Genomic DNA, 22,883 nt, shown 5'->3' on the forward strand with positions numbered 1-22,883 from the left:
GGCATTTGTGAATTAAATTACGGGGAGGAAAACAATTTGAGGCCAGCGGTGTTGGTTTGGAAAGAGTTGCCCAGGTAACAAATGGTAGACCTTGGATTCCCTCGAAGTACACAGGCAATGCAAAACGAATGGGATACGTGCCACAGGAAGTACACGTCCCGGAAAAGAAACCATTTGAAAGGCACTCAGACTCTTCAAGCTATATGGGTTACATCAAAGTTCTCAGAAAATGGAAACGTGTAACACGGAGCTTGGCGGGGGGAACGTGGTGACTTCGTCCGTGTCTCATCTCTGAAGAGCCTGAAGAACGGTCTGCACACACAGAGAGGGTATTTTTGAGAAAAGCATGAGAAGCGAGGAGCTTTAGCAGGTACTTTGGACAGGAAACCTCTATCGGTTTCAGGGAATAGGAAAACCTTTTATGTCAGGTTTATTTTGAAAAAACATTTTTCTTGGTAGGACAAAATAAAGTCTTAAAGCTTCTTAGCCATGGCCTGTGCATGTGCTAAGATCATATAAGATTCAAAGATGGAGTCAGTCGTGGAGGGCTGCCTAACAGTGTCCATCTAGGCATAAAGCAGAACTGGCGGTTTGCAGAGGGCACGTAGAAGAAGACTTGAAACTCTGCAGATGCTTTTTAGGGTGTCTTTCGTCTTTTCTGTGGATCCCGAGATGTTTTGTACATTAAATGTTTACTAACTGCCTGTGTCAAGTCTTGCTTTAACACAAGGCCTCTTATGGCATCTGTGGGCATTTGAAAGAGAGAAGCTTTAAAATGTACCCCTAAAAGCTCGTCGCCCCCAAGTGACAACATACAGCTGACTATCACTTCATAGACTCAGAGAGGGATAATACATTTGGGTGCAGAATTGAATAGAGGAGTACTTTTAGTGATCTCAAGCCGTTGGTCAGCCATCATTATTTTTGATAGCATTCTGTTACTGTGGAGTTTGCACGTACCTATGGTTCTATTTCAAGTGATCCAAAAGACTGGAAAAATGCACGATAGGTGTAAGTAGACTGAAGCATGTTAGCTGTGATAGTGCATATTCTGATTGGCATAAAATATCAAGCACACATGGGCCTTATGACTGGAAAAAACGGGAATGTAATATTGATGAGTAGGTTTTACTGTCATTTATGTTGAAATCTTAGCTTACTACTAAGTCTCTTGCACATAGTAGGGGCTTAATAAATGTTTGGAATGAACTGATGCTATTGGGTGACCATACCTTTTTTGCTAACCTCCCGAAGTATTTTCCCAGTTTTCTTACATTTTTATATTTGACCTATAATGGCATTACTTCATTTGCTCTTAAAATAATGTATTTTTCTGACAGTTTAATTTCCTTTGGGGGGGGGTAACCCTTACATTCTGTCTCAGAATCAATTCAAAGTATTAATTTCAAGGCAGAAGAGTAGTCAGGCTAGGCAATTGGGATTAAGCGACTTGCCCAGGGTCACACAGCTAAGAGGTGTTAGAGGTCAAATTTGAACCCAGGACCTCCTGTCTCTAAGCCTGTCTGTATCCACTGCACAACCTCACTTGCTATTTTAATTTTTAACTAGTTTTTTTTTTTTAAAGAAATGTAGGATCTTGCTGATTTCACATTGTAGATTCAAGGATTCCATAAAGCAGTGGAGGAAGAAGCCATTTAAATGTGAGCAGGATAGACTATGCAAGCTATCCTAAAGGATTATAGGAAATACTTTTTGCCTTTTTTTATAAGTCCTATGATACTAAATTTTTTGAATTAAAATTTGACTCACTAATAAAAAGTTAACAAGCTTTTGTTTTCAGGAATGTTTAAATGCTTTGCTCTTAAATGAACTCTTTTCTTTGTGCATCTTTGCTCTTAAAGGACTTCTTTATCTTTGAAGAATTTAATGCATTTTCCATTATCTTAGTGTCAAACTGTATTATGGGCTTTTCTGGATTTAGGTGTGTTTGACCAGAAAGTAGAAAAGGAAAAGCTAAAGGCAGTAATAATAATATCCCTTTTATTTTGGAGAGAATTTGCCTATATGTTTTTAAAAGAGAAGTGCAGTCTCTCAGTCTTTTGCCTTACTTTCCTTTTCAGATACTATGTTTCACAGATATTCCAAAGTATGAATCGGTACTATATTGTTCTTTTAATATAGACATTTCGCCTTTTTCTTCCTTGCCTTCACATTGGCAAGCAGAAGATAGTATGGGTCAGATTAGTTTCTACCTACCCCTGGTGTGCTTCCATTCTTTCTTCCTTTAGATTACCATATCACTTGTTTATTTGTGTACCTGTTGTAATCTGTGCTTCTTAGTAGAATATAGAGTTTTGAAGGAGAGGAGCAATTTTATTTTTGTCTCTATAATTGTGCATAATAGCTTCACAAATTTTTGTGGAATTGAATAATATGTTGCTCGTTAGATTCATTAGCTCCCATGGGTTAATTTGGCATCTTTTAAGACAGTAATTCTCAGCTCTATATACTACATAGCCCTAGCTGCTCTGAATTTCACGGTTTTGATCATCCCAAACTGGATGTCCCATAAACATCTCAATCTCAAGTTGTCTACAGATAATGCATCCTCTAATTGTGGTCTTTCCTTTTCCCTTACTCGTGTAGCCAGGACCCTTATTCAGATTCTCATCATTCCACTTCTGCGTCTAGAGGTGGCACACATCTCTAGTCCATTGTCCAGCTATTACCCCAATTTATATTTTCCTTCTAGGCTTTATTTCTAGCTATGTTAAACATCTCAAATGGGATATTCTCCTAGTTTAGCGTGTCTAAAACAACTCCATTTTTAACCCCCAAACTCTTCTTACTTGTTATTTCTATTAATAGCACCACATTATTTTTGATTCCTTCTTTTCCAGGAATGTGCTGGAACCAGTTCAGATTGACTTTTGAAAGCAAATTTAAAATACTTTCGTGTGAACAGTTGCTCCTTGGAAATTGATAAATGCTAGAAATCATGATGATTTTTTTTTTGCTAATTGTCTAGATTTTAAAAAGTGATGGGAGAAAATGTTAGTAATGCACATTAGAGTGTATAAATGAAAGTGAATTAGGGGGCGTGCATCCCCACCATCACCCCCTTTTTTAGAGTTGTTTGTTAAACAATTATCAGCACATCCCTGCTCCTTTCCCTTAACTCCCATATTCATAGTTATCAAATCCTTTCTGTACTCTCCCCATGTAAGGGTTAAAATTAAAAGGTGAGACTAAAAATGTGGTTGCCAAAAATGTATTACTCAAGTTAGAATAACTTTTTATGGGAGTTTATTTACAAAAGGAGAAAGAGTGTACGTAAGGGAAATAAGAGAGAGAGTAAATTACTGTGATGTGGTCTGAACCAGGCAGGGCTCCAGAGGCCCCAGCAAAGAGGGTTCTAACCACAAGGCGTCCTCCAAAACGAGGTGCCTCTCTGGAGGGCAGTACCTCCAGAAAAGGAGTCAGCCATGTGGCAGCCCTAAGGGAAGATCCAAGGGCAGTCTTACCAGAAACAGTCCAAGGTCCCAAGCTGGAGCTCCTCCAAGGCCAAGTTCAAAGGAGAAAAAGCTGGTCACAGGAAGTTACCACCATTTTTAAAGAGAGTTCTTTGTGTAACTTCCTGTGCCTTCCTTCCACTTTACATGGACCAATTGCAGCTTTAGCTTTTCTTTGGACTGCCCAGGGGGAAGTGAGTCGGTTTTGATTTGTCATTCACTATCACACATAGGTCATAGGCTCCCCCAGCCCCCAATTTAAGGATTAAGGGCTAGGAGAGGGTCAATCCCACCTACACGCCTCACTCCCCTTTTCTCTCTCTCTTGGCCCTCTTTTCTTCCCCTCCTTTTCATTCCCAGTTACAGTGACCTAATGTAAGCCCCTTCTCTTTCTCTTTTGGGCTGTTAGAAGCTTCACCTCCATGGCAGGTCTGCCTCCAGTTTACCTTGCCCTTATTTAGGGTGTATCCTAATTCTCCGCTCTAACTATATAACTGTTCTGCCTTTTTTTTTAAACCCTTACCTTTCACCATGGAGTCAGTACTATGTATTGGCTCCAAGGCAGAAGAGTGGTAAGGAGTAGGCAATCTGACTTGCCCAGGGTCACCCAGCTGGGAAGTGTCTGAGGTCACATTTGAACCCAGGACCTCCCGTCTCTAGGCCTGGCTCTCAGTCCACTGAGCCGCCCAGCTGCCCCCTTAACCTGCTTTTAAAAGTCCTTTGGTACTGCCTCTTCCATTGTCTTCAGAATAAAGTTTAAACTTGTTGCCCTTTCGGAGGCAGCTGAGTGGCTCAATGGATGGAGAGCCAGGCCTAGAGACAGGAGGTCCTGGGTTCAAATGTGACCTCAGACACTTCCCAGCTGGGTGACCCTGGGCAAGTCACGTGATCCCCATGGCCTCACCCTGACCGCTCTTCTGCCTTGGAGCCAATACACAGCATTGACTCCAAGATGTAAAGTGAGGGTTTAAAACAAAACAAAACAAAAAAAACTCGTTGCCCTTTCATTTAATGTTTTCCAAAGTCTGGATCCCCACTTATCTTTCAAGCGTCTTTTTCTATTTCCTTTTTCACCTAGCCAAATTGTAATATTCAGTATTCTTCGAGCTCTTTTCACCTTTTATTACTTCTGCTTTTGTTTTTATCTCTAAGGTATACTGTCTTGTTATTTCTTTGAATCCTAGACACATTGTAACTTGAATAAACTTTATTAGAGACTGATTCTATAGGATTTAGTCTTAAGAATCAATCTAAAGGGATATTCGTAACATATTTTGATTTGGCGGAAAAACATAAAATTTCTAGAAGAAAATGCAAGTAAATGTAATTTGGGGGGAATATTGATTCGGAAAAATATTTTTCATAGTATATAAAGCGACCCCACCTTAATTTACTTATAACCAATTTGTTTTGTTAGAAATGTTAATTAAACTCTGTTAAAATAGTAGTAGAGAATAAAATGTTTAGCATACTTAGTATCATAAATATCTTATTTAGTTTTCTATTTTCATTTTTTTAATGCATTCATTCATTCATTTATATTAGATGATCTCAGTGTCTCAGTCTAGAAAACGGATTTCTAGATCTAAATATTCAGATTATGACATAAAAAATAATTTTGGACAACTTGAATCATCATCTGAAGAAGGAAATGAATCCCTTAACTTCATAAGACAGGTAAGTAATCAAATATTAAAGTGTGTAACTTAATTGTGAATAATATTGGTTCTTTTTATTTTGGACCAGCCATGTATTCACTGAGACAAAATTAGCAAATTCAAAAGAAACAAAAATACTTTGAATTTGATCATTGTTAGTTTTTCATGTTTAATTGGCTTTGAATAACCCAAGTAAGTCCCACAGTCAAAGGTTTATTGAACATCTATATGTATATTATTGTATAAATATTGTGTGTATTCTTGACAACTTAATTTTGAAATTTCAAGGTTAAATATTAACATTTTTAATTTTAACATAATTTAATTTTAGTAGTATTTAGATCATTTGGCATTGCTGGGAAAATGAGAAGAAAATTTCTGATTTACTTTTAAGTTGTCTTTTTTAGCACCAAAACTTATATCAGCATTTCCTCTAAATTTATCATACCTTCCTTCCTTTTAAACAATTCTGAACACATACAGAAAAGTCTTTAGTGAGCCGTTAATGAGTCAGGTTCATTCAAGTGCCTTGAACTGGACTTTTGCTTTTTATTCTACTTGTAGCATTTTTTTACTAATTCCTCACATTGATTTTTTCTTCCTTTAAGAAAATATGCAAGGTATTCCAGAAGTCTTAATGCAGTTGTCAGCTATTCAGTTCCTAAAACTTAAAACTGCACTAAGCCTTTCGGGATACCCTCTATTTATTGATTCCTTTTCTTACTGTCATGATCTCTTGTGGGTATTCCACCTTTTCCCCTGCTACCCCAATTTGGAATTTGCATTTCCCTTGTCACAAAGAAATAGTTAAAGAGATCGGTCAGTGACTTTGTCTCACGGTGTATGCAACTTTCTGTGCTTGTTGTCCTTTTGTGTCTCTTCGGAGAGAAGGGGAAAATGTTTAATTCTCTCTGTTTCAGGATGGAGATTGGTCATTATAATTCTCAGGCTTTGGATTTCTTTTAGTGTTCTTTTCCTTGACATTATTTTGGATAATTTGGATGTATTGTTTTTTTGGTTCTTCATTGTCCAGTAGGAATTCCCCCACTAACTTTTTTGTTTTTAAACATGTTTTCAAACACCCAGCTGTAGTTTTTAAAATTGCTTTTGGTTTTTGCTTAGATAGTATGTTCCAGTGTCATAGTTTTTTTTTTATTTTTTTAAACTATTATCCATTAAGGGCAAGCATTTGTGCAAAGTAGTAGGAACATAGAAAGAAAAATGAAAATCCTACCCATGGCATATACATCACAGAATCTTATATTTTGGAATTGGCAAGGACCTCGGCTCCAAAACCTTTCCATCCCTGAACTCCTCCCCACCTCAAGAGATGGGCAAGAAATACAGTACCTATGTTGTCTGTCTTTTGGGGGGAGATTCTAAAATAGAGAGAAATAGACTCAGTTGAAGCATATCCGTTCAGGAGAATACTGTACACAATGACAGTCATATTGCAAAGATAATCAGTTGTGAAAGATTTAGCAACTGATCAATGCAAGGATCCTTGATCATTGCAGAGGATTCCTGTTGGAAAAAAATGTATTGATTAGAATTGTATTGTTGAGAATTGCCAAGTTATTCATAGTTGTTCCTTTTATAGTTCATTTCATTCTGCTTCAGTTGAGGTCAGTTTTTCCAGGTTTTTCTGAGCTCCTCCTGCTCATCATTTCTTACAGCACACTGCATTGCGATCATATTCTGCACCTTATTCAGCCATTCTCCTATTGAAGGGTATTCCCCTCAGCAGGTTATTTACCTCCACAAAAAGAGCTGCTTTCAATATTTTCATATTTGTATCCTTCCCTTTTTAAATTTTTATCTCTGTGGGATACAATCTTAGTCATGGTGTTGCAGGGTCAAAGGGTATGTACTGTTTCATAGCTCTTAGCCATAAGTCCACATTGCTATCTTGAATGGTTGAAACAATTCACAAATCCCCCAACAATTCATTAGTGTCTCAATTTTCCCATTTTCCTTCCAAGTTTTGTCATTCTCCTTTTCTGTCCGAATAACCAGTCTGATTGATGGGGGGGTGATAGCTCAATGTTGCTTTAATTTGCATTTTTCTAATAGTGATTTAGAATATTTTTGTCCATGACTAGAGAGATTTAATTATTTTGTTCTGAGAACCACCTATTCTTGTCCTCTGACTACTTATCTATTGGGAATGACTTGTATTCATATACATTTGACTCATTTTTCTATGTAATCAAGAAATGAGGTCTTTATTAGAGATTTTTTAAAATTTCTGCACCATTATGATTACTGGGTATTAGTCTCCATCCTATTTTCCTGTATTTAGTTTCTGACCACTGCCTTCCCCAATTTGCCCTTTTTTCTATCAGCCCCATTCCCCTTTTATCCCCTTCCCCTCCTACTTTCCTATAGAGTAAGATAGATTTCTAGACCCAATTGATTGTATACATATGTTCTTACCTCATTGAACCAATTACAGTGAGAGTAAGGTTCATGCCCCCTCTCTACCTCCACTGTAAAAAAACCCATTCCATGTGTCTTTTATATACAATAATTTACTTCATTCTATTTTTCCTTTCCCTTTTCTCCCAGTGCATTCATCTTTCTCATGCCTTAATTTTATTTTGTTTTTTGTATCATCCCATCATATTCAACTAAAACCCTTGTCCTTTGGCTGTGTATATTCCTATTGCCCTAATAATGATAACATTCTTAGGAGTTATAGGAATCATCTTCCTACATAGACATATAAAAATTGAACTTTATTGAATGTCTTTTGATCTCTTTCCTATTTACATTTTTATGTTTATCTTAAGTCTTTTATTTGAGAGTATAATTTTCCGTTCGGCTCTTTTCTTTTCATCAGGAATATTTGAAAGTCCTCTATTCATTGATTCAACTGTCAAATTGATCTTCTAAAGATCAAATCTGACTGTGTTAACCTCCTTCCTTACTAAAAACTTCAATGACTTCCTATTACTTAAAAGATCAAATATAAAGACTTCTGTTGGTTTTTAAAGTCTGTTATAACAGGGTTCCTTTCCAATTGTTCTACACTGTTTTTGTCCATGTATTCTGTGATCTAGTGTCATTTACTTCCTTTTTGTCCCTTGCACAGGGTCTTCTATCTCTTGACTTTGGGCATTTTTGCTGGCTCTCCTTCATGCTTAGAATTTTCTCCCTCCTCATCTCTTATGGCTTTCCTGGATTCCTTTGAATCAAAATCCCACCTCTTGTTGCAAGAAACTTTTTTTGACCCCCTCTTCATGCTAAGACTTTCTCTTTTTGGATTCTCTCCTATTCATCCAGATATATCTTGCTTTTACCAATGGTTTGTATGTTGCTCCTGTCTTAGACTATGAGCTCTTTGAGAGCCGGGAAAGCAGTACCTGGCACGTAGCAGATGAATGCTTGTTGGTTTTATTAGAGAAGAGAATAAGATCTATCAGATTGCCAAATGGATATGTGACCCAAAATAGTTAAGTATCCCTGCATTCGAGGCCGTTTGGAGTAACCATCTCATTTTCTACATAAGAAAATTAAAGACAAAAGAGATTAATGACTTGTCTAAGATCTAACAGCTAGGATGTTCAGAGGCAGGATTGGAATGCTTTTCTCTGGCTCTACAACTATCTTCTCTGCATATCCAGTATACATAGTTGTAGAATATTATACCTAAATAATTATTGAAATCAAAATTGTTTTCTCCTCGAATTCCTGAAAAAAGTGATTAATACCTTTGTTAAATGAAAGTTGTGGAATTTGAACTACTTTCTTTACCAAATCTTAACAGATCATCTCATTTTCACTTAATTTCTGAAGTTCTTTTTAAAGAATTGTTTATAACTTGAGTAACCTATGAATGTCTTTGGCATTATCAGTAGTAGGGAATAAGATTTGTTAACTGCTCATTGTATATAGGCCCCTCTTCTACTTTCCAATTTTAGCTAGTTATCCCTCACTAATATTAAAACAAGAAAAAGGTTTATAGCAGTGACGGCTAATGTCTTAGAACCTTTTAGAGACTGTGTTACAGACAAAAGAGTGGTTTTCATAAACGGTGACCGCGAAAATGTGTAAATGGCCAAACTGCAAGGTTTGGCCACACTGGCAAAGATAAATTTTAGTGTCTTGATTTTATATTAAAAATAAAGTGGTCGCCATGGGGAAAATTCCCAAATATGAAATACCCAAGTCAGCTGGGTTTTATGGAGATTTTAATTAATACAAATTAAGGAATTAAGGAAAGGGAGAGACACAGAGTAAGAGGGAATAGTAGGGAAAAGCCTAGGCCAGCGTAGGTTTTAAGCCTTAAGAGAGACCAGTCAGTCTGTAATCACAAGATCCTTCCAAGCAAAAGAGATCATCTATAATCCCACCATCGAGTATAAATTAGCATTATTGCCTCTTCTTCTTCCTCTTTTTTTAATCAGTGGCCAGAGTTTACTGTTTAAGGCTGTTCCAGCTCGTGATCAGCTAAACTAGGCATTATATGGCATCTGACAGTGCAGTTAAATTCGTCGTCCTTATTCTGCTTTGAATTAGACTCCACTGACAAAATGATCTATTCATCATTTTCTTTTGCTGCCTTGTAGAAATCTGATCCTCTTGGAGGCAGTAGGAACAATATTCAGTGTACACTAAGACCTTCACAGTGTTGATAGAATGTTCACAAAGTTTGAAAAGGGGCCTGTTTCATTGGAATGGGGGGACGTGAAGAGGTAGCCTTTTATTTTGAGGATCGGAGGCTTATTACCAGATTTATGTGCCTGTTTTAGTACAGAGAGTAGGGGGGGGGCGGGGGAAGGAGACCAGCCTTTCTAACCCTAGGGCAAACTTCATTTCCCCATTTGAGCTGGATGACTGAGGCCAAGGCTGGCCAGAGATGGCAAATGAGATAAGAGAAAAGACGGGTCTGCTTCCGGAGCTTCCCTCTGGGGTGATGTGGTGCTGGCTCTGGCCGGCACTGACCTTTCCAGGACACGGCATCCGAGCGTCAGAAGCCTGCCCTAGTGACCCCTGGGCATAAAGCTGGAGGGGAGGGCCCCTACCTGGTTACTTCATGCCACCTGTTTGTAGTCTTTCTCCCCTCCAAGAATAAAACCTTTGCTGCGTTTTGTCCTCTCTGTGCCCCGTTGTTTGAATCAGGACACTTCGACTCCAGATCAAAGTGAGGATTCTGGCAGTTCTGAAGAAGACGAGGAAGAGGAAGAGGAAGAGGAAGAATGGAAAAGTGAAGGGAAAAGTGAAAGTGACAGTTCCAGGTATGTCAGGTAATGGTGGTCCAAGCTGGAGGCCAGTGTCTGGTCCGCACCTGAGGAGGAGCCCCCGTCTAGAACCTCATCAATCTTCACGTGAAGATTGATGACCAAAAATGAGAGGGGACTAGCATGGTGCAATATTTGATCGTCACAGTAAGCCTATGAGGTGGTTGTATCCTTACTTGACAGCGGAGGAAATTGAGGCAAATAGGATTGATATGCCAGGACGCGATTCCTCTTCTGGTTTTAAATCTGTGCTCTTAGGAAATCTGATCGCTTTTCCCCTATCATCAAACTCGAGTGAATCGGCAAATACTTGTCTAGAACGAGGCCCTGTTGTTAGCTGTCGGGCTGTCCTAGAGGAACGCTTCCCCGACAGCTCCAGTTTCTTCAGGTTATTCTCCTGCAGAGCATGCAGACCCTTCATCCTCGTAGCTGCCCTCCTTGGGATGCATTCTTCCCAAATGCTGAAGTTCAGCTTAGCTTTTGGGGGTGTCACGTAGCGGGCTTCTTATTCCTGTAGTTGCCCTCTTAGATTGTTTTCTGAAAGCATTTTATTAGAGAGAGTTTGAGGAGCTCCGAGTAGGCCGCTGCTCTTGAAGAATGTCGACTGAGGACCATTTGCGCCTTCTCTGTCTTAGCATGGGGCTTACAACACCGTATCCATGGTCACATAGCTTGTATGTGTCCCAGGCGGGACTGGAACCCGAGTCTCCCTGTGCTGACATCAACTTTCCATCTGTGTTGTGCTGCCTTTGCCATTATTACTGTCCTACTTAAACTTTTCCGATGTAGATCAATTCAGAACTAATCATCCGTTTTTATGGCAGCCTTGCCGATCTCATTTACTTACTTCTTTTGGTAGTGATTCTTCAGCCAGATACTCTGATTGGAGGGCTGATGTTGGCCTTAATCTCCAGCCTCCTTTGAGAACCTCGTCTCGCCGTAGAATTATACGGTACTGCAGTAGCTCCGAAGATGAAGTGTCCTTTGAGAAGTTATCTACTCCAAAGAGAAGACGAAAGAGAAGGAAAAAATGTAAACCTAAGAAGTCGGTATGGAAAACAATCTATGCTTGATTTTTTAAAAATTATTTTTCCTGTTTCATAAGCATTTATTTTTATTTTTTCTCCTCATAACCTCCTTCAGAGTGGAAAAAGGAAAACAAAATTGATGTAACATATATATATAGAAAAGAAAAAAAAAACCTCCTACATGAACTATGCCTAAAAGACAGGTTGCATTTTCAATGTTCAGTCAACTCTCTGTCACAAGATGATGATGCTAACCTAATTCATTTTGACCCCTTAAATCCTGATTATTTATTGTGTTGATAAGAAATCCTAAATCTTTCAAAATTGTTAATGCATGCAATGTTATCGTGTAGTGTTCTTTTCTTTCTGGTTTGTTTTTTTTTGTTTACTTCCATTTGTATCAGGTATTTATAGGTTTCCCTAGTATCTTATTACATTAATAAGCCAGAATTTGTTTAGTGTTCAGTTCTTTACCACTTTAAAAAAGAGTTGATATGAATTTTTTTTTGCATTAGGGTCCTTTTAATCTTTCTTTGATCTCTTTGTAGTATAAGTTAAGTAAAGGTATCCCTGGGCCAAAGGCTATGCACAGTTTGGTGGTTTGGAGACGATTGTTCCAAATTACTTTCCAGAATGTCTGAGAAAGGAGGCCACTAAACTGAGAGCCAGGCCTGGAGACAGGAAGTCTTGGGATCAAATCTTGCCTCAGACACTTCCCAGCTGGGTGATCCTGGGCAAGTCATTTGACCCCCAGTGCCTAGCCCTTACCCCTCTTCTGCCTTGGAATCAATACACAGTATTGACTCCAAGACGGAAGGTGAGGATTTAAAAAAAATAAAGACTGAGAAAAATCTTTTCTTTCTCCCAGCTCCCTCTGTATTTTTTTAACTAAACTTTACCAATCAACAAGTAGAAATGCAGCTGCTTTAATTCTAATTTTTTTGGAATTATTAATGCTTTGTAGCACTTTTTCATATGACTTCTGGTAGCTTGGATTTCTTCCTTTGAATATACTAATTCATTTCCTGTGTCCCCTTCACCGAATGGAATAGCTTTTTTCCCTACATAATTAACTTAATTTCTATAAATGCATACTATAATTCTATAAATTTAATGTAATTCATATAAATTAAAGTCATTTATATACCTTAAAAATAAGAATAGTGTCAAAGAAACTTATTCCAAATTTTTTTCTCCATTTTTTCCCCTTATAATTTTAGCTGTATTGGTTTTGCTCCTGTAACCCCTTTTTGTTTTATGTAATCAAATTTTTCCATTTTGTCTTCTTCGATCCTCTCTAACCTTTGCTTATTTATGATCCATAAATCTGAAAGGAGAAATATCTTCCTTGGTCCTCTGACTTATTTGTGGTGTGACCTTTTATATCTAAATCTTGAATGGAGCGTATCTGTTATTTGTTATGAGGCTGTAGTCCCAAAACAATTTCTCCCACACCATTGTCCTATTTTCCAACATTTTAGTCCTAGTAAACCAATAGCTGGGATCTTTGGATTTATCAAACTCTAGGCTACTAGGTTCATCGAATTCTGTATAATGTGTAGCTAATTTATTCTATTAGTGAACCTTTCTCTTAACCAGCACCAAACTGTTTTGATGATCACTGCTTTGTGGTTTCATTTGAAAACTGGTACTGCTGGTTCCCCTTTCCCCGTTTTGTCTCCCATCATTTCTCTTGAGATTCTTGACTTTGGGTTCTGCTATATTAATTTTAGTAACTTCTTTGGGGATATTTTGATTAGTAAATTTAGTTAGTGTTGTGTCAGTTTCATTCTGTTGGCTCAGTTTATCAATGAACGATCAACACGTCCCCCGTCGGTGAAGTCCATCTCTTTTTCTAAAGAACGTTTTGCATTCATATAGTTTGGGACACTGATATTTTGGGTTTTTCACTGTGTAGAATTTGCAGAGGATGACTCCAGCTGAGCTTGCAAATATTGAACATTTATATGAATTTCATCCCCCTGTTTGGATAACAGATACTACCCTGAGGAAATCTCCATTTGTTCCCCAGATGGGTGATGAGGTGAGAGTCGATAAATGTTTTGTAGCTGTAAGGAATTTTAGCAGGTAATAAAATTCGTTTTATTATTTCAGTTTCAGATGCCTTCATTTTCTTTTTGTAGGTAATCTATTTTCGACAAGGTCATGAAGCTTATATTGAGGCAGTTAGGAGAAATAATATTTATGAACTGAACCCCAGCAAGGAGCCATGGAAGAAGATGGATCTCAGAGTAAGTTTTATTCTTTTTTGTGGAAAAAAGCTTTATCTTTGCATCCTAGCACTTAACATATGCAGGGCCTATAGTAAGTACTTAACAAATGCTTGCTTACGTGACCATAATTAGTTTATAGGTTCATTTTTACAATCTTTTGGGAACAGTAGATATGATTAGTCATATAAGTTTCCATTTATTATTCTCACTGAGGCAAGTTCTTACAAAAGCTTTACTATTTTCTTCTAAACCTTAAGATTTAATCTGGGCATTAACGTGAAGACAAGTATTATAATAAAAGGTTTCAAATGCTAGTGTCATACATATGAAAATTACAGTGTCACTTGTTGCCTATTCAAATTGAACACTGCCATTGGGAGTAGGGTAAATGGGTAGTCCTATACGTAGAGGAGGAGGTACAGAGTCTTCAAGAGATTGTTTAATAATGCTTTTACAATGCCATTCAAGTAACTCTTTAAAAATCTCTTGAAGGATCAAGAATTGGTAAAAATAGTTGGGATGCGGTATGAGGTTGGTCCCCCTACACTCTGTTGCCTTAAGCTCGCTTTTATAGATCCAGCCACTGGAAAGCTTCTGGACAAGTCCTTCTCTCTTAAGTATGTATTTTTTTGTTTGTTTAGTTATGAACTAAATTTTGATATGTCACAGATGAGCGTTATTCTGCAGTATTGGGTTGGTGCTAATAGCAGAGCCTTGATTTTCAAAAGGGATGAAAAACTTTGTGATAGCTTTTTTTTCTAGTTGAAAGAATAAATAGCCAAGAATTATGGGTATTTGGTGATTGTTCATAGTTGGACCCAAGCCTAGCAGGGAGGGGGCACGGCACGTGGGTTTTAAAATATAGTAGTAGTGTCCGAGTTGGGTCTCGGGTTTGATATTCCGGCCTACCATTGTCAAATGTTCTGAGAATTGCTGACTTATAAGAGAAATTTATTCTAGCCCTTTTTTTTTTTTGTAAGGGGAGCATGTATTAGGCAGCAAGGAATTCTGTTGTCTGCAATAATTATGGAATAAAATTAATAAAATGTATTATTTTAGATATCATGATATGCCAGATGTTATTGACTTTCTTGTACTGCGTCAATTTTACGACGAAGCACGTCAGAGGAATTGGCAAGCTCGTAAGTCTTGAATTGGAAACTCCTTTGTTAGAGTACATTATATGATGTAATTGAGTAATGTTGATTTTGTAGTATTTACATTCAATGATAAGTTCTCAGAATTAGTAGACTAATGAATGTTCAATTCACTAAACATTTAGTGTCTACTATTTGTAGTACATTATTTAGTAGATTTTTTTTTCAAATAAGTGTTTAAATGATTCCTTGTGAAGATTAAATCTTTTTTTTTGTTAGTAGATACAGGTTTGTAGCATACGTATTAAAATTATAGAATATAATTGACCTGATAATTCCTTAGGTTGCAAACTGAAACTGTTTAAATAATTAAGACTGGACAGACAGGTATGTTTACTGCCCGTTTCTTTAATCAAATATAGGAAATAAAGAGTGAATTACAAGAAAACCTTTGGGGTAAGACTTTCTTTTACAGATTTTTTTTGTTATCCCAAGTTGTTGCATAAATGTTGACTTGACCCTGACCGCCCAAAATACAACTTGGTGTATCACCTCATTGTTCCTTACTATTTAGTGTATATAGTTAGGTGCTCTCAGCTGTGTGGAGAAACAGGTAAGAGAAAATCATTTTACATTGAGTTTAGTTTATAGCAGAGTTCATCTTTCTTCCATTGAGTCTTGGTCTCATCTGAAAAAAATTCCCTTTCAGGCAGCATCTAAAATAAGCACTGAATAAGGCATTTTAAAAGCCCTTATTATAACAGATCTTCCCAGTTTCTGCACTAGGAAGAGGTAAAATCCTTTGAAATACAAGATGATGAAAGAGCATAGTTGCTCTTAATATACTATTCTTCATGGTAATACCTGCACAGGTTTAAAGGATTGTTCGGGGACTAGAGGTAGGGGAAGTTTTTCTTGAAGAAAAACATCTGGCCAAAAGGGGAAAAAAAATAAGGCAGTTGACAGATGTGAGGGTTAACAGTCAATACGCCCAAGTCCTAAAGAAATAAGGCTGCCATCCACTATGTTTTTGGAATCCTTAGAGACCTAAGTTAAAAGGTATTGTTTTATTTTCCCCTGTCCATGTGGTTAAAAATTTTTTTTCGTTCTATACAAATAATCGTGTGAAGACTATATTCCAGTACTTTCTTGGGACTTAAGTTCAAGAGCCTTGTGGCTGAGATTCTCGTACCACATCAGTTTTCCATAGCTTCAGTTCAAATGTTAGTTCATTTCAGGGCAACGTATTACTGTACTTGTGATCTTTTGATTTTTTTTTTGAAACTAAAAAGGTTTGTTTTCTTCTGTAACTACATTAAAAAAAAAGAAAATCAAACAGGCTCCAAAACAGTTAGTTAATATGGCATTTCAGCTAGAATTTACAAATGCTGTCATGTTCTTCCTTTTTTTATGAAATGTGCCTTTTCTGTTTCAGTTGTTGGTCTTGAACTGAAAAGATTTTGTGTTTTATGCTTTGGGGGGATTTTTTGCTTAAAGAATAGAGAAAATTTTTCTTGGGCAAAAAGAAGAAACTGCTACAAGAGTAATTGCTATCTTCAAAGTATATGGGTCCTTAACCAAGATGATTCATTAAAATGTTAAGAAATATTGCCGCTTTTCTGTTTTTAACTACTCTAGTCTTCCCTGAATTGTTTTAGTGCCATAATATTACCAAAATTACTTATTATGGAGTATAAAGAAATTTCTTCATAACTTTTTCTGCTTTTCCTCTTATATCACTAGCATACTTTCATTTGCATCATTTTCTTCTGGTTGTTCGTTTTGCTAGGAAGTTGCAGTTTTGCTTTATAAATTTTCTCTAGGGTGAGATGGTTTGTAAACATAGACTGTTCATAGTGATATATAGCTAATGATATTGTTTAGTTCTCTATTGGCATCTGATGTTCTTAGTGGATTTCAGAAATACCATAAGTTTTATTCTATTTTATTTTATTTATTTATTTTAAGCTCTCACCTTTCGTCTTGAAGTCAATATTGTGTATTGGCTCCAAGGCAGAAGAATGGTATGGGCTAGGCAATGGGGGTCAAGTGACTTGCCCAGGGTCACCCAGCTGGGATGGTCATATTTGAACCTAGGACCTCCCGTCTCTAGGCCTGGCTCTCAATCCACTGAGCTACCCAGCTGCCCCCTAAATACCATAAATTTAGTAGTTGTAACATGGTTAATTTAAGGCATTTTAGAATATTTGAGTCAGTCAATAAGCATTTATTATGGGCCTAATTTTTAAAAACTTGGTTGATGAGGACTTGTATTTATAAGGTAGCTATGATTCTGTTATGTTTTCTAAATTCCATCAGATAACTGGAAAGTTTGGCTTCATATAGCCTCCCTTTTGAGTTTCATCAAGCTAGAGTGGTATACTCCATATAAAATTGACATTGACTTTTATAAATATTCATAGAGTACAACTAGGTGCCTCACCCCAGTTTAGTTCTAGGAAAATATTTAAACCAGAAATTTATAACCTTATCAACTTTGTTCGTGTCATTTTTTTAATCATGCATAATTATATTGTCTTTCATCCTTCATAAACATTTATATATGTTTCCATGGTGTCAAATGTGGTAGATATTTAATATTTTATCCTTTTTATTGATAAATTTAGGTTTTTGTGACAATGATAGGTAGGCTTCATTTAAGTCTCATAGCCATCTTGGAGGGTATTCTTATCTTATTATTCATATTTTATAGATAAGGAAATTGAAGCCAAGGAGTTAAAATGACTTGCCTAAGGTTATACAGCTAGTGTCTGAGGCAGGATTAGAACTGTTTCCTTCTCATGATTCCAAGTCCAGTGTTCCATCTACTGTATCAGCTAGATGATTCTTAGAGGCATTATCTTAAGAGTCAAATTATTATTGCTAATTTAGTTCTTTCTAATTAAATAATAGCTAACATTTATATATGATGCAGCTAGGTTAAATAGTGGATAAAGTGCTAGACCAGGAGACAGGAAGACCTGAGTTCATATCCTGTCTCTTCCTAGATGCTTAAAACCTGTATGAACAGGATAGCCTGTCTGACTCTTAACAGCACCTAATTCCTAAGATTATTGTGAGGATATACGAAGAGAACTTTTAAAGTGCTTAGTAAACCTTAAAGCACTGTGTAGCTGCTCTCGTCGTTATTATAGATCACTGTAAAGTTGGTAACGCGTTTTATGTTAATTTTACCAGTTGGGCAGTAACAGTGAACTTTAGAATGAGTGGTAAAGTTCTAGCTTACCACGGGCTTTTATGATTGTGGGTTTGTTTGTTTTTCCTTTTTACCGTGGCATGTATTAATTTGGGTACCTGAACTAGAAAAATACGTTCTGATTTAGGTTATGTTCCAAGAATGTATCTATTTGTTGTTTGATGTTTTCGTAGCTTTATTGATGCAAGCGTCAAAAATTGTCTTAGGCAGAACTTCTAGACTCAGTAAGTTTTTTTGTATAGTAATGAAATACATTATAGCCACTAAACAGTCATATTTAGTTATGGAGCTTTCTGGTCATCAATATGGTAATTTCATTAACTCAGTAGGATCAAAATAAGTAATTTTAACTAGAAATTTTTATAGAAAGTAAGTATTAAAGTAATGTTATTCATTATGTACGCTGTATGGTTTTTTAAAAATTCTGGTAGTTATGTGTTATAAAAAGTAGTTAAATTGTTCATTCTATTACAGGTGACAGATTTCGGTCCATAATCGATGATGCTTGGTGGTTTGGAACAGTGTTAAGTCAAGAACCCTTTCAGCCACAATATCCAGATAGTCATTTCCAGTGTTACAATGTTAAGTATGTATAAATATTTATGTTTCACATTCATTCTACATCAATTAAGTATCCAGTATGTGCATGTACCGTTCTATTTCCTTGTGGTGTTAGAACATTATATATGACACAGATTTTAGAAAGCTGAGTACAGAAATAATTGTTACAGAGGAGATCAGTGGATTAGGCAGAGGGGGTCACCCTTTTTACTGATGCAGACAAGCGGTATCTGGAAGAGAAAGTATGTCTAAGATGGAGCTTGAAGAAAATGAAGTGCGGGAAGAGGAGAGAGCAGGATGGAACAAAGAATGGGAAAAAACCCAGTTTGCGGGTCATACTGAGTATTTGAAGAATAGGACACTTTTGTGTAGTGATTTGCTATTTCTAAAGGGCAACACAATGGGAAATAATATAAGATCATGGTAGGAAGAAATCAGATCGTAGAGGACCTTGAGCTTATGCTTCATTTAGCCAGTATTGGAAAACCCCTGAAGGTTTTTGTATGGACTGGTAGTGTAGCCAGGACTATGCATTAGGGTGCTTACTTTTATAACGAGGATCTCTGGGGGGGAGGGAGAGAGAGACAAAGACAGATTCATAATTAGAATATTAAAATAGAGGTTTTTTATATTTGGAGATGCGGGGGAAAGGCCTAGACCTAAAGCAGACTTTAACAACGCTTTTACCTGGTTGGATTTTTGGGGTAGGGTTAAACATGGTCAGAGATTCTTAACTTGGGATCCCTAAACTGGCTTTTTAAAAATTTCTATTGTTTTTCAACATAACTGTTTTTCTGGTGGGCTTCATATGTTTTATTTTTCACATTTTAAAAACATTATTCCGAGGAAACCATAAATTTCACCAACTTCCAAAAGATCCTTGGCTGTACATAATTAAACAGAAAATTCGGAAAAGGAATAGCTTTGAGGAGAAGCAAATTGATTTATTTTTCTACATAATGAATTTAAAGCTTGTGGGCCCCTCTGATGAGCCTAGCCAGCTGACATTTGGAAACATGGGTTATGGGAGTCTGAAGATTGGGAGACACTGATTTGAGAATCATCTACATTGAGGGTTGTAATTGGAGTTTTGGAAGTAGGTGAGCTCCTGGCGGGAGAAATTTTAATGGGAAAGGAGAGCCAAAACCATGGATTGGGGTAGAGAATGAAGAGTCTGCAAGGCAGATGGAAGAGTGGGAAAAGAGGTAAAGAGTTAGTGCCGCAGAAGCTCAAGGAAAAGAGGATATTCAAGGGAGGTTACACCAGTCAGAACAAGGAAGATGTTTTTAAGTTTAAAACTGAGATGAGGTTTGGGGGCTCTTGCTTATAATGTAGAAGAATTATGTTGTCTCCCCTTATCAAATCTCAGCTCCTTGAAGGCAGAGGCTAACATGTTTTCATATTTATATCCATAGAGCTTGGCATGTAGTACGCATTTATTCAGTCTCTTGAAGGACATTTTTTAAAAATTAATTTAATTTAGGCTTATGTTAAATATTCATTATCGTAAAAATTAGAAGATGGGTTGATATTGATTTGACTTTATAGAATGCCATTTTAAACAATGCAGCTCGTTTTTACAGTTTGCTTTCTAGATAATGAATATCTTGGGTTACTAGTCTTGTTCCTTTGTAAAAATCTGCTACTGATGGCTAGCCCAGCCATCAAATAAAGTGCTTTTACAGAGGCTAACTCTCTCCTTTTCTCTGACCTACTGATTTAACAGGTGGGACAATACTGAAATAGAAAAGCTTAGTCCATGGGATATGGAGCCAATTCCTGATAATGGTATGTGGCACTTAACTAAACTATGAAGAATCAAAGAATTTTAGATCCAGAAGGAGGCCTTTGGGATTACGGTCGGTCTTCTCGATTACGCATGAGCCAGCAAGCCCCAGAGGGAAGATGGCTTGCCTTAGACCTCAATAGTTTATTGCTAGAAGTCAAGATAGTACCTAGGTAGCCTTACTTCTAGTCCATTTTCTTTTTATTACATAATTTCCTGTTTACTTTTATGTTACTACATGAGACTGACAGCATAGTAATCTATTAGAATTTGTTTGACTCTTTAGAATTTACAATATTGTACAAGAAGAGAGTGTTAAACCATTTTTAATTTTTGGCCTGGTCCTGTGATTTCATCAGTGTGATATGGAACTCCTTCCTCCAGTGTAATCTTAATGAGTTACCTTTGGCTTTGAGAGTTTAAGTGCTTTGTTTACACAGTAGTATGTGAGAGTCACGATTTGAACTCGGGTCTTCCTGGCTGAAGCTGCCCCTTTATTTAGTGTGCCATGCTTCCTATGAAGTTTACTTCCATTTTATATGTGGAAGATCTAAGACCCAGAGACCCTTGCCTCATTTTTCATTGAAAAAGTTGAGGCCATTTGCTGAAAACTCCCTGTTCTTATTTTTCCCTTGTCCCACATCACTCACATGCCTTCTACCACTGTCTACTCCTTCCATCTTTGTTTCACCAAAAAAAAGACCCTTCTTGCCAAGGCGAACCTCTCATTATGCCCAAAGAATCTCATTCCATCCTGTCTTCTCCAGTATATTCCTGCTTTTTGTCCTCCCTCCCTACTCATTCATTTTCATCTTCTCTCTTCCTGTCGCTTCCCACAAATATGCTAGTGTTTCTCCTATCCTCAAGTCCTTATTTAAAATCTCTCTCCTTCCCCTGGCTGTTACCCTATATCTATCTTCTCTCCAAAGGCCACCTACAAAGGAACCTTCTATTTCCTTTTCTCCTCTTAACTTTGCAGCTTGGCTCTCTGGGTTCGTTTAATGGAAGCGTCTCTTCCCAACGCTCCTCATGAGTTGTTAGTTGCCGTGTCTGAGGGCCTTTTCTCAGTCCTCGTCTTTCTTGACCTCCCTGCCATCTTTGCCCTGGCCGTCAGCCTCTTCTCCTCCCTCCTCCGTCCTTTGAGGTTTTTGTTCTGGTCCTCCTCGGCACTGTTTACTTTGTGTCTGCTAAATCTTCTGTCGCCCCCAGAGCCCGGCTGGGAGTCTCCACTCTCTCTCGGTGATCTCCTCAGCTCCTCTGGTGTCGGTTATCCTCCCGGGGTCCATCCTCGCCCTTTCTCCGAACCTTGAGACCTTCCCTCTGCAACTGTGTATTCAGCACGTTGGACCTCTCGAACGTCCCCAACGTTATTGAGGGCGCCGCCAGCCTCCGAGGCTCTGGATCCCCGTGTCAGTCTCCCGGCTGCCTTGTTCAGGCTCTTGGCTCGTCCCGCCTTCTTGTTGAGCTTCTATTCCAACTCGGCTGCCAAGTGGAGTTTCCTAGAATGCACGTGTGGCCGCGTCACTACTCCGCTGCGGCAGTGGCTCCCTCTTGGCCTCCGTGACCAAATATAAAGTCCGATTTGGCTTTCAAGCTGGTTGTCACCTGGCTTCTTCCTCCCCTCCCAGTGATCTTAATGAACCCGTTAAACGTTCTGTAATTCAGTGATGCTCCTTAATGTTCTGATCAGTCTTCCAGAATCTAAGCGTTTTCCGTGTTGAGATTGATTTATTGGGCATTTATTGCCCCAGCCTCGAATTCTCGTTTTCCTCGTCTCTTGGCTTCTAGCTTCCCTGACTTCCATCAGGTCTCAACGAAAGTTCTACCGTCTGTATGAAACCCTTCCCCGTTTTCTGTCATTTCTTCTGACCTCTCAATGCCATTCATTTACCCTTCATCTGTCTTAGTTGTATGTGGTTCTTTGTGCACCATTTCCCCCATTTTACCAGACACTGAGAGCAGGACTCTTGGTTATTGGCTTCATTCAGCACATTGCCTGGTACCTGGTGGGTGCTCAATAAATGTTGGTGGCCTGACTAATTTGTCCATCATCATTTCACCTTTTTTATTGTATCTTTTCTTATTCCCTAAGCATAATCTTCCATTATTGCTGCTTCTGTAGTCCATATTTATGGTGGTCTACTTTGCCTCCTTAATCAAAAGGATGGACCCCCCTCTGTAACGTCTGAGAAGTTGTCCCTTTCTCTCCAGAACTTCTTTGGCACCCGCTGATGCTCCTCCTACGCTTCCCCTACCTAATCTCTGAGTGTCTTCTCAAGAGCTTGCCATTTTTAAACCGACAAAATCTTTGACCCTGCAAACAAGGTGGCTGCGTTCCTTGGACCTTTCCCTGCCAGACCTCCGCACTGAACCTGGAGTAGTTCTAAAGGCGTTTGCTGTCGTTAGCCACTTGAGCTGCTTGCCTCTTTGCTTGCTTTTATTTCTGTCATTGTGTCTCTTGGCATCGTGAATGCTTAGTTCAGGGAACGCATCCTCTCTTTCATACCTTTAACAATACCTTTATTTTATCACGTTCTTTCCATTTTACTTTGAAAGTCAACACGCCTTCAGAAAGTTTCTATTTAG

General features: G+C 37.9%; 1 protein-coding gene across 2 annotated transcripts in view; it reads left to right on the forward strand.

Annotated features, from left to right (window-relative positions):
* Window positions 1-22,883, forward strand: part of BRWD1 (bromodomain and WD repeat domain containing 1) — a 139,199-nt gene that overhangs the window by 87,565 nt on the left and 28,751 nt on the right. The window contains exons 21-29 of one of the 2 annotated variants that reach the window (XM_007493084.3): window positions 5,019-5,150; window positions 10,256-10,371; window positions 11,234-11,423; window positions 13,321-13,446; window positions 13,547-13,654; window positions 14,129-14,253; window positions 14,696-14,778; window positions 18,425-18,536; window positions 20,238-20,299. In XM_007493084.3, the coding sequence (XP_007493146.2) occupies window positions 5,019-5,150; window positions 10,256-10,371; window positions 11,234-11,423; window positions 13,321-13,446; window positions 13,547-13,654; window positions 14,129-14,253; window positions 14,696-14,778; window positions 18,425-18,536; window positions 20,238-20,299 (1,054 nt within the window). Of the gene's footprint in view, window positions 1-5,018; window positions 5,151-10,255; window positions 10,372-11,233; window positions 11,424-13,320; window positions 13,447-13,546; window positions 13,655-14,128; window positions 14,254-14,695; window positions 14,779-18,424; window positions 18,537-20,237; window positions 20,300-22,883 lie in introns of those variants that run through there. The other variant, XM_056825966.1, reaches the window with a different exon arrangement.

This window comes from Monodelphis domestica, chromosome 4 (genome assembly GCF_027887165.1).
Source record: "Monodelphis domestica isolate mMonDom1 chromosome 4, mMonDom1.pri, whole genome shotgun sequence".
NCBI classification, from domain to species: Eukaryota; Metazoa; Chordata; class Mammalia; order Didelphimorphia; family Didelphidae; genus Monodelphis; species Monodelphis domestica.